At 40.2% G+C, this 15,155-nt stretch overlaps 2 protein-coding genes across 2 annotated transcripts; both read right to left on the bottom strand.

Annotated features, from left to right (window-relative positions):
• Positions 1–735: 735 nt before the first annotated feature.
• Positions 736–4,931, bottom strand: LOC121901184 (flavin-containing monooxygenase 5-like). The gene is made up of 10 exons (XM_042417916.1): positions 4,800–4,931; positions 4,514–4,702; positions 4,238–4,403; positions 3,950–4,092; positions 3,463–3,662; positions 2,223–2,456; positions 1,983–2,104; positions 1,830–1,902; positions 1,608–1,677; positions 736–1,527 (listed from the first exon to the last, which is right to left on the bottom strand). The coding sequence occupies exons 1-10, from the start codon at positions 4,929–4,931 to the stop codon at positions 1,165–1,167; spliced, it is 1,692 nt and encodes a 563-aa protein (XP_042273850.1). The 3' UTR covers positions 736–1,164.
• Positions 4,932–10,145: 5,214 nt separating this feature from the next.
• LOC121901185 (flavin-containing monooxygenase 5-like) lies at positions 10,146–14,816 on the bottom strand. The gene is made up of 10 exons (XM_042417917.1): positions 14,491–14,816; positions 14,156–14,344; positions 13,885–14,050; positions 13,549–13,691; positions 12,426–12,625; positions 12,011–12,146; positions 11,697–11,916; positions 11,410–11,482; positions 10,925–11,177; positions 10,146–10,769 (listed from the first exon to the last, which is right to left on the bottom strand). Exons 1-10 carry the CDS (start codon positions 14,620–14,622, stop codon positions 10,620–10,622), a joined length of 1,662 nt encoding a protein of 553 aa, XP_042273851.1. The 5' UTR covers positions 14,623–14,816; the 3' UTR covers positions 10,146–10,619.
• Between the last annotated feature and the right edge of the window lie 339 nt (positions 14,817–15,155).

Consider the following 15,155-nt stretch of genomic DNA (forward strand, 5'->3'; position numbering starts at 1 on the left):
GACCAGAGATTCCTGCACTGATCATTAACACCCTCTGAATCATGATGGAGAGGAAGCAGGAAAACAAACGCAGACTGAGACCAGCAGAAAACAAAACCATGCAACCATGTTTTGATTTAGGTAAAAGTGACTAACTTAAGTACAGCATAAAGTCTTTGTGGTTGAAAATTGTGTGTGGTTGGTCTGTTTTTGTGTTCTTCAAGTTCACTAGTCTTCTTAAGCAGTCTCATTGCACTTGTTTGATTTCCACAGAAATTTAAATAAACCAAACCGAATGAGCAAACACACTGCACCAAAATGATTTGATGTGAGGGAAGTCTCTAAATCTGGCAGTTGCCTGTCTTTGTTTTGTTTAGGTTCACACTTTCAGCCTTTGCTTCACCATATTCTTGTCTTTTTGTTGAATGATCGGTTACAACACTTGTTGGTTGTACTCAGCACTCAAGTTTTCTTTTATTAGTTATTTGTTTTGTTTCATTATTTGCTTGTTTTTGTTTTGTGAGAACCCTGTGAGTTAGGGTTAGGGTTACTCAGGTGATACCTTGTGATTGTACAGTAATGTCATGTTTTTGTTACCTGGCGCCACCTGCGACTGGCTGCATGGATATCTTCAAAAACAATAGATGTAGTCCATTTATCAATATGACTACTCACAGCATCATGCCAAGAAAATAAAAAAGGAGAGAAGTAAAAAAATCTCAACTTTCTCTTTAAACAGAAGAAGGAGACAATGTGTCCAGTACTAACATTTTATTTCCTTTAGCTTAGATTCCTTTCTATATGTGAACTGTCTCCTTTTGTCTGTGTGACTGTTTATTTTTCTCATTTTTCCTGCATCAGTAAGCCTCAGTTTTGCTGTTGTGGTTGTGTGCAGATTCCTCCGACCTTTTCAACTGACACATCTGTAGTGGGACTGCGAGTAAATGAGTGCAAACTACTTTCACAATTTTATAACCCCACATTATTACATTATACAGCATTGCATACATCAAAAGAGGGAGGCTGTCTGTCTCTCTACATGTCAAACATCAAAGGAAAACACCTTAGATACAATACATCATGTCTACAAGTCTCAGACCTGTGTATTCTTTATCTTTCACTGCATGCAAAGGATTTTAGATCCCATGGTTCAAGCTGGACCCAGATATCATCATGTTGTTGTGGTTAGCCAGTGAACCAGATGTCCTTGAGGTAAATCTTGCACCTGTCCAGAGCCTGAGCTGCACCCTGCAGCACTGGAACAATCTCATTTTTAGACAGAAGCACAGCCATTATCACAGTTCCTCCAAACATGAGCAGCCAGGGAGAAAAGAGGACAGATGGTGTGGTCTCTGGTTCTGGTATTTCTCTGGTTCTGAAAGGTTGCGCTACTCGCTCCCACTGAGTGAGGATAGCCTGGCGGGCACCGGCCCACCGTCCAGGCCCATTGAGACGATACTGATATGGAGTGCAGGGACCACAGAGGACCTTCACCCAGAGCACAGGATCTCTCAGTAGTAGTCTCAGGAAGTTAGGTCGAACCCCAACCTGTGATTAAAAGTCTGTCACAATGGTTGTGTCTTTTACATATGGTAACATACTTTTACATAGAACTGAACTGAACTAACCTCATCAGCCATAAAATCCAGGTAAGGGATGTAATCTACCTGGAGATCAGCCTGTCGTGGGCAGGGATAGCTGAGAAAACAAAGAAGAGGAGCAGATTCATATGTCATTATTCACGATACAAATTTTAAGTATAAAAGCTGAAATTCTACATTTTCCACAGACAAGCCCTGAATGATCTGGCTGCACCATCTAAACAACATCAGCGTCTAAAGCATGTGTACCTCTTCATGTTTCTTTTCCTCTCAGACTCAATGACAGCCAGCATTTTCTCCTTGGGCGGAAGACGGCTCAAACCTTAAAGATAATACAGAACAAACTAACACCTCTTGCTTCTTAATCCTGTGTGTGTGTGTGTTAAGCTCACAAATGTTTACCTGCAAAGACCTTAACAGCCCACCGCGCCTGCATTTCTACTATGGGCATGATTGGTCCTTTTGTCTGGAAAAGACCCATGACGGCCAGTGTGGGGTGTTGTAGAGAAGGAGGAAACAGTCTCCTGAAATTTGAAAAAACTGTAAGGTGATCCTTAGAAATGATTATGTCATATTACAATATAGGTGATAGTCCTATAATTAATACAGGAGTATCCAACACTCTTTCCAGCATGTACTTACTTGTACAATGTCAGCTGTCTGTGAGGCCCCTCAGACAGAGCTGGAGGCAGGAATGGGAAGTTTCCATTATAACCTGTACAGAAGACCATAACATCAATGTTCTCCTCCACGGTACCATCTTCAAATACAACTCCAGAGCCATTGAACCTTTTCAGATTAGGTTTCATGACTAGCGCCCCCTGAAGGATTCGGCCAGGAAGGTCATCATTGATCAGAGGCCTTTTGTCCAGAACTCTGGGAAAGAGAGGAAATGATGAATAGATTCAATCAAATGCATCTTGCTTCAAACATTATATCACGTACAAAATGACACCTTTGTATCTAATTGTCTGCACCACTGACACCCTGCTAGTATGGACGGAAGTCATTGATGAAATTTGCAGACTTTGAGCATGAGCCTTTTCTTACAACGTAATTAATGCAGATGAAATATCTATGTATCTATGGATCTAGCAATTAAAATTAATATTTTGACGTAAATAGTTGAGAGTAAGTGACTAGAGTAACTAAAAGATAAGTATTCTGTGCTTGTTCTTTATGTTCATGTGTGTAAACAGTAAAGTTATGGAGGTATATTGAAGTATACAGTATATGTAACTCTGCCCTTACAAATCCATACCTGCTCACTCTCAAATGTTTACTTGCAGACTGTGTAGCGATCTGAATTTATTTTGTGCTCTCTCAGATCTTTTGTCATCAATGTACTTCCATGTAAAGGCACAATCTACATCTGTAAAATAAAGGGCAGTCCCACCAGCAAACCCTTAAGTTAATTGTTCTTTTGACAAGAGACTGACACTTAAGAGCTCGTTCTAAACAGTTTTCTAGTGCTGTTAGCAGCTTGCTTACATTAGCATTTTTTTAGTTATGCTAGTGACATGGCTCTAGGGATGGCAATGTCGGTTGGTCTGTCATTTGGCCAGTCCACCACTTTGGTCAAGGCTGAGATCTCAGCAACTATTGGATGGATTGTGGTAAAATTTGGTACAGATGCCCCCCTCAGAATTATTATTATGTTGTTTACCCCCCCTGAGTTTTCAACTAGCACCCTCATCCAGTACTTGGGTTTATGACCAAATACCTACAAAACTAAAGACATTCCCACCAGCATCAATATTTGTGTTGTTTCTGTTGTGTAACTAGTGAATGTATCCATCAATAAACTGTAAAAAGGGGCCTGGGATCATGAGGTAGAGAGGAACAGACTCTCAGATAAGTCATCCAGGGGGAAATGGGTCACCTGTGTCTTGGCTTCAGGCCATACAATATATGGTCGTATCTGTGGTTCAGCGCTCTCTCTACTGCCCAGTTGACCAGAGTTTTGGGGAGAAGCAGCATGAGGATATTGTTGAGCCTGGTGATAGATGTCATATCCAGGGGAAGACCACTGTTGGACATCCTGCCAATCACCCAAGCCCCCTGCCGTGTGCTGAGAAATGTCTGTCAGAGATAGAAACGAAGGAGTGTAACATTCTCATGAACATACCGAAATAATTTTACAAGTTAAAAATGTTGCATAATTTTTTGCACCAACAAACGGTTTCTGTATGATTAGAACATTTATCGATAAGTAGTAGCAATAGTAAAATAAAAATCTTGCATAAGAATAAAACCAAAAATGAATGGACTGTGTGAAAGCACATTTGTCATCTGTCTCAATTAAGTCCCTTGGGTTCTGCTGCCAAAAACACTGGATACAATACTTCTCTACTCTTTGTTTGTCTCACCTTCTCTGCAGATCTACTAATCTCTGCAGCAATATCTCCTCCAGAGCTGCCAATGCCAACCACCACCACCCTCTTTCCTCTGCAGGCATCTGCGTCTTTATATTCCCAGCTGTGAAAACACTTTCCAGGAAACGTCTCATGTCCTAGAGAGATACAGATGGTGCAAAGGAAAAAAGGTAGATTCTTGCAAGAATGTGCCAATGTAAAGTAAATCAACCCATTAAAATCAAATTCTGTCTGACTTGAATGACAATATATGCTTGACATATTTGAAAAGTGATGTCTGACCTGGAAAGTCTGACAGGGGTAGGACAGGATGGGTGTAGTGGCCTGAACATACTAGAACTCCATCAAAGACATGCGTCTCTTCCTCTCCGTCCCTGTTAATAGTCACTATATCCCACTGACCAGACACAGAGAAATCTGGTCTTTGTTTAACACTCCTCACTGTGGTCTGAACAAACACACACACATTAATAATCCATTAAGAACTTTACATCACAGTATGCTATAGAAACATGTGAAAAGACAGTGACACTCCTGGCATGATGAAAAAGGAATAACCTGGAAATTAATGTATTTGAGCAAGTCAAAATGTTCAGCATAGAGCCTGTAGTACTGCAGGAGCTGAGAGTTGTGCATGTAGTTTGGGTAGTCAGCAGGCATTGGAAAATCGCTGAAACACATCATCTCTTTGGAGGTGTTGACCACCAAAGAGCGGTAGATGCTGGATCGCTCAGGCTCAGGAGAATCCTGTGGAAACAAAGGATACTGAGACATAGAGCTGACATTTTAAACAAATATGAAACTGACAACAAGATAAATATGTGTATTCTCTTTAAAACTGCACCTTAAATCTCCACAGGCCGCCAATGTCATCAGTGCTTTCAAAGCAGACAGGCTCCAGGCCCTCATCGACACAGATCTTGATACAGACCAGACCAGAACTGCCCGCTCCAACCACTGCCACACGTCGAACCATTACTGAACACTTGTGTAGGGAGGAACAAAAAGTATCAGAAATGTGTTGTGTACAGCAGGTACAGCAGTGCTTTGAGCTAAATACATTAGCATGCGAACATGTTCACAATGACAACACTAACATGCTGATTATATTTACCAGATTCACAATTTCATGTTAGCCTTTTAGTATCATTTGTAAATTACAATTAAATATGTAGTGCAGCTAAGGCTGATGGGAATGTCATTAGTTTGACAGGTATCTGGTCAAAAGTATTGGACAAATTGAAATTTTGACCTGATGATGGCGCTAGATGAAAAGTCAGGGGATCATAGTTATTAGGATTTATCCTCTGGGGACCATGCACATGTGTACCAAGTTTCATGACAATGAAATATCTTTTGAGATATTTCAGTCTGTGGTAGATTGAAAAACCGACAGTTTCCACCTTTTCCTGAAACCAGCATCATTTCCATCATCAAATGATACTTGATGGCCACTTCAGAAAATAGTATTTACATTACACACATAAAGTCTGCAATTATTATAAGCTCAGTGAATATTATCTCAATATTATTTCACTAGATTTTGTACACCTGCAAAACTATGAAGGAGATACTCAAGAGTTTAACTATACCTTCTGTTTATAATCCACACAAGTTCATGACAAGCAGCCTCTTGCTATAGGAGCATATTAACACTGTAGGATGTTTAGAATAACACTTAAAAGTGCAGTGTGTAGGATTTAGTGGCATCTAGGTTGCAGATTGCAACAAACTGAATACCTCTTCCAAGCATGTAGGAGAACCTGGTGAACTGGTGGCTGCAAAACCCACGAAAAATGCAAAACGCCCTCTCTAGAGGCAGTGTTTGGTTTGTCCATTCTGGGCTACTATAGAAACATGGCGGTGCAACATGGCAGGCTCCATGCTCCCTATGTAGATATAAAGGGCTCATTCTAAGGTAATGAAAACACAATTCTTATTTTCAGGTGATTGAAACATACTTATGAATATTATATTCCATCTCTGCCAAGTCTGTTCCACTAGATGCCACGACATTCTACACACTGCACCTTTAACCTGAAGCATGCTGCAGAAGCTGAGTGTTAGACCACTTTAATAAATCAGAGACAAATTAAATGAGTAGTTGAAACAGTGACGTTTTCTCTTGTCTCTTCCCTTCAACACCCAAGCACAGAGTAACAGGATTCTTTCCAGCAAAGCCAAGTTTTGTGTTTTTATAACTCCCTAAGAACAGTTAAAAAATGAAGCACTGTCAGTTATCTCAAATCATTAACTATTTTAAAACTCATAGGAATATTGAGGAACTAAATTAGTTTACAAGCACAGAATGTGTGTCCCTGCATGTAAAGTGACCCATTATTGGTAGGGGGCAATCAAACAGGTCTCTTATTGTTGAAGTCTGAAATATGTGTCAGGAACTCTCACCTTCTTCTTCCTCCTTTAAGCTGATCCTGACGTCCTGTGCAGCTGCGATCAGATGTTAAACAGCTTGTAAATTCATATGAGCTGAACTGTTGCTTATCAACTAATCAGTTAAACAGTACTGCAGGGGAGGGACTTTAACCCTGTTTGGTGGAACGGAAAATACTCCAAATATCCTGCAGCAGAATGCTGTGTTCTGCAAAACAACAAGAGACTGCAAAGGAAAGTTAAAGTAGAAGAGGAAGATTCTGTTTCCTAACTTTGATCTGGATATCTAACCATCCTGATGAATAAACATCATATAGCATTATATTTACTTCATAAATTATTCACTCATTATTGACCTGATTGATACAATTATTAATATACATGGAACAAGTCCTCCCTCACAGTAGAACTGAAGGTAAAACACATTTACTATAAAGCAATTTTGACACATGAACTCACATTCCAACTCATCATATACATAAAATATAAAGAACACAGTATACCTGTGCAGGTCTTCCTGACTGCCTTCACCCTGCCTGAGGAATGGATGCTGGATAAAAATGGCCACCTAGTGTTCAAAAGGATTTATATCATGTTTCCAAAGCTGATTCAATTAAATTTTTATACATATCATTATTCAGTTTTGGATTGTAACAATATTTAGATTTACTGCATTATGTTTATTATTAAATTGAATTATTTCATTATCTATCACATGCTGAAGTTTTCACGCTTTTGCTTTTTCGTCATTTTTCTTTACAGACATAATAAAAGTAATTAAAGTTAGTTAAGAAGCAACTCCTCACCATCTCACTTCTAATAAATCTGTACAGTGTACGTGTCTCCAGCTTCATGTACCTCAAAACACAGACTCTCAGGTGGTTTAGTGTGAAATATAAGGTGGCTGGTCCCATCCCTTTGTTTCCTTTGTCTTTTTTCACTGTCCAAGTGTAAAGATGGAAAATGAGCAAAGTGTTGAGTTTCCCTGTTCCACTCAGTAGGAAGTAACAACAAATGTGATCAATGTCTGCATGGTCCAACTTAGACAAAGGAAATTGACACTTAATGATAACTGCTATTTACACTATACCGATTTGATACAATGGGTTACACAGCATAAAAGGGCAAAAAGATAATGAACTGCACTTCATGCATGGACCTCAGTATTCCTATACCGTTTAAAAATTCCCTTCTTTGTGTTTCATTGGACAGTGTTGTTTTCAGTTTTTCTCTGAGCTTTAGTGGATATATGAACTCAGAGTTGGACATTTTGTACTAAAAGGCCGTAGGTCTATAAGATTGATTTGACTGTCTCAAGACTGAAGCGACACACTAGCCCCAGGTGAACATCAAACTGCACAGAATGAGGACGGTGTATTTTGTCCCCCATCACTTACCTTGGAGTCGCATTAGGCCCATAAGCAGAGAGTAAATTAATACAGTGAGTAATAACTCACTGTATAATGCGCATACTGTATGAGCATGTATTGTTTCAAAACAGACTTAAAAAAATTTGACCACACAGTATGGTTACTGTTTCTATATTTGGCAAGAGTTGTCTGGTGAATGCACACCAGAGACTAGGTGCTGGTTACAGTAATAACATAATTTAAAGCGATGACTGCACACTAAGCCAGCTGTAAGAAAGACCAAGTGCAGTCAACACATTCGTTATACAATCATAAAATAATTTGTTTGCATTCATCTTCTATTCAATGCCATTTAAGTAAAACGTGATTATTTGATTTGGTGAACATGTTACCTGCTAAAATATCACTTTGAACAGAGAAAAATAGTGGTCATCACTGTATTTTAATGGCAACAATGTTGCCAGTATATTACTGTAAAACTGGTTACAGTGACAGTCATGATCACTTGCTGGTGACAATGTTACCAACTGCATTAAACGTGCATTACAGTATGTGACACACAATTATGATTATAATGAACAAGGTATCCACATGTTTAGTTGCATTCAAAAGTTTTACAGCATTTAAGGGTCACGTGGCCTCGATTGCTCGGTCATGCCGGTTTGTCCTGTCTGAGCATGCAGCACAACTCCTACTACAGGCTCTTGTAACATCACACATTGACTACTGCAGCTCCTTACTGGTAGGCCTGCCCACATGTACGGTCAAACCTCTGCAGATGATCCAGAAGGCGGCGGCATGTCTGGTCTTTACCAGCCCCAGAACAGCACAACAAACATATCCCTCCACTGGCTCCCTGTTGCTGCCCACATCAAAGTCAAAACCCTGATACTCACTTACAAAACAGGAACTAAAACAGCTCCCGCCTACCTGAACTCCCTCATTCAGGTCTACACTCATCCAACTCACTACGCTCTGCCAGTGAATGGCGCCTGGTACAAACACCACAACAGGGCCTTAAGTCACCGGCCAGACTCTTCTCTTCTGTAGCTCCCCGGTGGTGGAACAAGTAACCAAACTCTGTTTGATTCAAAGACTCCCTCTCAATCTTTGACAAAAGACTAAAGACCCAGCTCTTTCGCAAACACCTCTGCACTGATGGATTGAAGGAAAAAAAAATCTACTTCTATACAATCTATGCACACTATGCATCGCCTCTGTACACTGCCTGTTGGCACCTATGTCCTATCGCACTCAAACTTAGCTTTATGCTAGCGTGTATTGAACCTGTCCACTTGTCAGACACCTGACGTATGACCCAAGTACCGAGTGCTCAGATACACATGCACGAACAAGAGAGTATAAATTGTAAAGCATATTGTCTCCTTCACCTGATTCAAGATCATGCTGTATATCCTCCATTGTAGCATCCCTGCACTGGTTTGCATCACATTTGAGATTTCATTACAAAATAGTGCTGATTATATATTATGGTCTGCATAGTTTAGTCCATATTTTTCTGTATTGGACTCACAGGTTCCTGCTCAGAAACCCATAATCACAGCTTCTGTCATAAAACGTCTGTCTGCCGGTTAAGAGAGAGGACCAAAGGTTATCTTGCTGTGAGAGCACTGAAACCCTTCTGGATGTAATTTGCTCGGCCAAAAACAAGTATCTTCTTGCTTTTTTGATGTCTAGACTTATAACCTTCTTGATTTTTTTGCACTTTGCATTGTATGGGTTTGCTTCTCTCTATTGCAACTGTGCAACTATATATATATATATATATATATATATATATATATATATATATATATATATATATATATATATATATGGCAACAAGTTGTTGAGTATTATTTGGTCCAATAGGACAATAATATTTTTCTGTGGTATTGATTTGTTTGAGCAGTGACTGTATGTGACACTGTAACCAGACTGTAAGTGAAGCTGTTTGTGTGGCGTTAACTGGCGTGCACGACTCCACCTGGATAAATGATTGACAGCATGCTGCCTCCCAGACTGTGTGCCCAGTTTAATTTGCAGACCATGTGAAAGTGCAAAGCTGTCTCTTCTATCACAGGGTGTGTAAAAAAAACTGTTTCCACATACACAGGGGTGCATTTAGTGGTTTGGGGACCCTGAGACTCCTTTGCACTTTGCTTACTTTTTGTATATCACAAGTTTCATCACTAGGGGACTCACTAAGAGGAGGACATCAGGGAAAGATAGTGTGCTAATGTGGAACCGGTTGGACTGTTGTCTATATATATATATTTTTTTTTAACTTATTTTGTTTCAGTTATGTGTAAGTAAAGTCTTCAGAAGGTTAATCTCAAATAACTTTTATTTAATGTATAGTCACTTGAACAGTATGCCTAATATTCAATTATGATTTCAATAAGGCTTGAGACAAGATGACACTCAGATGAGACGTTTAATATACAGCATATATTGTTGTATTCACACAGGAAAAACACATTCACATTCACTGTTACTGAAAGTTAAATATGACCTATATAAGAATGGTTAGCTTAGTTATTCTTGACCTTTAACAATTCAGTAAATCTATATATATATATATATACCCTCAAACTCTCAGGCCTCTGGTGGACATGTTGATAAAATATGTAAACCAGGATGTGTTACATTTCCTTCATGACATATTTTGTTCATGTAAAATAGTTGCATTTGCATTTGAACTTTTTTTTTCACCCGACAAGGCTCTGCATTTAAATAGACTAACTACATAGATACAGTGATATCTCTTGCATTAATAATCATTCCAACAATCACAAGCCAAACAGCAGTATACTGAACTAGAGGATCTAGAAAGAGTGAATTTGGTATTTAGTTTGTGTGTTTGAGAAATCTCTTCACATCATTTGACTGATGCCGCATGTTCAGACTGTTTGTGGGCGGAGGTTGGACAGGAGGGTGGGGATGGCAGTCGGGTTGCGAGTATGGATGTAGTGGACGGCAGCTCCTCCGGCCATGACGGTCAGGCTGAACTTGAACAGGCGGCCAGTGATGGAGGCCTCTGGTTCCTCCATCTGGAAGAGACAGGAGGGAGAAGATTACGCTTACATTTGGCTAAATGGTCAGACACTCATACTTATACAGTACTCCATGTTCAGATAATGTAGGACTATACAGTATGTATATTTAACATTACATGTAAAGATTATGTACAACATTCATTTCAGACCTTTCTGGTTTTTAGGGGCTGGTACATGCGATCAAACTGGGTGAAGATTGCTCTGCGGGCGCCCTCCCATCTCCCTGGTCCCATCAAGCGGTACTGGTAGGCTGTGACAGGTCCCCACAGTACCTTCTTATACAGGGGGTAGTCTGTGAAAAAGAGCCAGGGGAGACTTGGCCTCACTCCGATCTCTCCAGCTATGTTGTCCATGTAGGAAACAAAGTCCACCTGCAGCGGTGTCAACTTTGACACAATGTAGCTGTGGGGAGGATATCAGAAATGAATGTAGGATTACACTTGGCCAATAGAGTATTCTTAATTTGTTTCCTGTCCATGATTGAAAGAATTTAATTCAGAGAGTTTAGATTGCTGAGAGGATTGAGAGAGGATATGTGAGTGTGAGCATTCATTTTCTCTGAAAGGACCTAACAGAAAAAGGGACAACGCTGGTTGCAACAAATAATAAGAAACAGAAATATTGAGAGCTTTACCTTTTCTCAATGTCCTTGGTGTCATTATCAACAGCCTTTATCATGGCCTGATTTGAGGGCAGCTTTTTATGTCCTGAAGGGCAAAAGACAGAGCGCTGAGGTAAATACTGTAGACTGACATGTGCCCGGAAAGAATCGAGACTAGTAGCAGGTGATACATTGTGTATGTTTTTCGGATATGAGCTAAAATGCCATTACGATGTGATAACCATTCAACCTTTTTGTGTGTGAGTATTGCTAATTGAACCACAGTGACATGCTGACATGAAACAGACATGTGCCCTCACCTTTGAAGACACGTGTGACCCAGCGGGCCTGCATTTCAGCCTGAGGCATAATGGCTCCAAGGGCATGGATGAAACCCACCACAGCCAGAGTGGGATGCTCCATGTTGGGGGGAAAGACATGCTTGTACAGACCCATACGGTGTCCAGACTTGTACATAGCATTGCTTGGCAAGTAAGGGAAATCATAGTTGTAACCTGTAGCGAACACAATCGTATCCACCTGTAGCACAGACAGATAAAGAGATAAGTTAGAGATTTTAGATTTAGCTTGAAGTGTAAGAAGACTCTTGAGGGGATCCACACAGTTCTCTGACCTTTTCCACAATGCTGCCATCATCAAACACCACAGTGGAGCCACGGATCTCCTTAACGTTTGGTTTGATGACCACTGACCCAGCCAGAATCTTTAAAGGCAGGTCGTCGTTGATCACTGGGATCTGACTGAAGAGCCTGTAGAGGTGAGGGGCAGCGGAGGAGGGGAAAGTGGACGATAAGGGAGAGTTTAAGATATTTTGATGACAATGACAGAATGAGAGTGGAGCTGTACATCCACAGATTAGACACACCTTTCATCATAATGCACAGTGTAATGATTGACTTTTTTGCCTGCACACTTCAGCAACAATGGGAGAATATACTGTGATACTATATTATACTGTGTGGTCCTGAATGCATTAGTATAAACCATAATGTTTGTATTAAAAGCATGAGGAAACAGAAATACCTTACCTGTGTTTGGGTTTGAGGGCATACATGGTGTGGTCGTACATGGCATTGAGTTTTTTCTCGCCAATCCAGTTGAGGATGTTCATTGGCAACAGCTGGAACAAGATGTGGACAAAACGTGTGTTGTACTTCATGTCCACTGGCAGGCCGTTGTCAGACACCTGACGGATGACCCAGGCACCACGACGAGTGCTCAGATACATCTGTGGAGCCCAGAGAAGAGTGTAGGAGAGAGATAGGCACAAAAACAACATCAATGAATGATCCTGAAGATGTCTTGTGATGTCTTAAAAGTCCAACTGAAATCACATTTTAAATGTATTGTTAATAGTTCCGTATTATTAGAATGAAGAAAATATGTCTTTGGAAAAATATCTGAAATGCTCTTTTTTGTCTCAGCTGTGTGTCAGAGTCTGCTTCATTGACATTTGCTGGCAGTTTACCGGTGTTACACCATACGGAACGGGAGACAAAGTAAACAAAGTGCTGTAGCTACAAGTCATGGACAGACAGTGTTTTGCTAACAGGGATTTTGAAGAGTGATGACCAAACCAGCATCTAATGGGACCAAAGAAACATTTTCAGGTATGTTTTCATGCAGTTTAATGTGCTGCAACTGAGTAGTTAATTAGCTATCTTGCCTGCTAACTGACGTTAGCGGTGCACTTTTCACCAGTGAATGTTTGTTTGGCGGCTCGGTCAACTAGCTAAGATTCAGGACAAGACATGTATTCATGTTTGTAAGTTAGATAAGAAGGAGACTTTAGTAGTAAAGCTAATGCAGGTTGTTGTTCAGAGTCTGTGGCTCTTGCGTTGTGTAGCAGGATGCTATCAGGCTCAGTGTGACCATTTGCTCTGCCCATGATTGATGCCACATTAACACTTTATTCAAGATTTGATTTGCTGCATCGAAATAAGGAGTCCACCTGCTCCAGCTACGTAGATGGATAACAGAACGGCATCTCATCGAAATAATGCAAAACTAGAGGGCACAATCATGAAATTAAAGAATTTCTCTTATTCTCGTATTTCTCTTATTATTTACAGAGCAGATATGTCTGCTATAGTAAAAAAAAGTTTTAATTTCAGTTAAGAGAATGAGTGCAATCACAAAGAATGTCCCAACCTCCTCTGCAACTCTGCTGCCCTCCACAGCAATGTCACCTCCTGAGTTACCGATGCCGACGACCACCACTCTCTTCCCGTACATGTCTTCAGGCCCCTTGTAGTCCCAGCTGTGAAAGTATTTTCCCTCAAACGTCTCAATTCCTGCAACACAGCAGAATATATTATATTTTTCTGTACCGGGACAAATGTTGGAATCAAGAGCAAGAAGGGAAGAACATCCTGATCCTACAAAGCTGTTGTAGCTGTTGTTTCAACACTGAATGCAAAATCAGCCTCATTTTAATGAAAGCCTGGTAATAACATCAAGCACAAGATATGTTAGATGTGTCTTTACCTGGAAAGTCTTTGAGTGGCATGTTAGGGTAGGTGTAGTGACCGGAGCAGCAGATCACTGCATCAAAGACGTGACTCTCAACCTGTCCATCTCTGCTCTCAGTCACCACTTCCCATTGACCAGTGCGAGAGAAATCTGGTCTCTGTTTGACACTCTTCACTGAGGTCTGAAATATTAACATGCAGATAATAATTTGTAGATATCTTTCAAACAGTAGCAAAAATATCTGACAAACCACATCGTCTTCCTTGTTCTTTGTAAATCTTGTTACCTGGAAGCGAATGTGTTGCAGCAGTTTGAAGTGTTCCGCATACATCCTGAAGTAATTTAGGATTTTGGAGTGGTGCATGTAGTTGGGGTAATCAGCGGGGATGGGGAAGTCACTGTAGCACATCATCTCCTTGGAGATGTTGATGGTGAGGGAACGGTAGATACTGGCTCTTTCGGGCTCCGACACTTCCTGTGGAGATGTGATTTCAAAGGACAGATGTTAAGAAATTATGGTAAGACTGACAGCAGCTTAGTCCAGTTCCTCCGATGTTATAAGTAAATTTAAGCCTAAAAAGAGAAAAAAATATTGTCAAGTTTTCGAGATCAAAGTCTTGCCTTGAACTTCCACAGTCCACCCATGTCATCACTGCTCTCAAAGCAGGTTGGCTCCATGCCCTCATCCAGACAAGCCTTTATGCTGGTCAGACCAGAGGGGCCTGCCCCGATCACTGCTACTCTGTGCACCATGATGGAGCTGCAACAGGAAAAAAGGGCAAAGAAGTGGAAGGAAAAAGGTGAGATAGCATATAGATGTTCTATTACAGAGGAATATTAGACCGCTATAGAGTGCTTAGTAATACAGACAAAATTGTTGATCAATTTCATCAGAAACAAGAATATAACTACAAATTTGTGACTTAAAAGAACAATAAAGATCAGACATTGTCACATCTTTGCACTGCCTCCCACTAGCACTTGCACTGGATCATGGAATTGCTTTTAAGATATTTCTGATTGCATACAGTATAAAGCAATTAATGATCTAGCCCTTACGTTTCTGAACTCTTATCTGTACTTATGTTCTTTACATATTGACCCTTAATCTATCAATAATAAAACCTTCTCAGTTCTTAGAAGTAGAATGAAGAGCAAAAGCAAAAGCTAAAATTTTGTGTTCTGCTGTTTTTTTTCTTTTAGAAAATGTATTTATTTTCTAAGTTTGTCTTCAGTCATAGTCATGTTGCAGTTTAATAATATGCATATCAGTAAGCCACATAAAT

Source organism: Thunnus maccoyii, chromosome 7 (assembly GCF_910596095.1).
Source record: "Thunnus maccoyii chromosome 7, fThuMac1.1, whole genome shotgun sequence".
NCBI lineage: Eukaryota > Metazoa > Chordata > Actinopteri > Scombriformes > Scombridae > Thunnus > Thunnus maccoyii.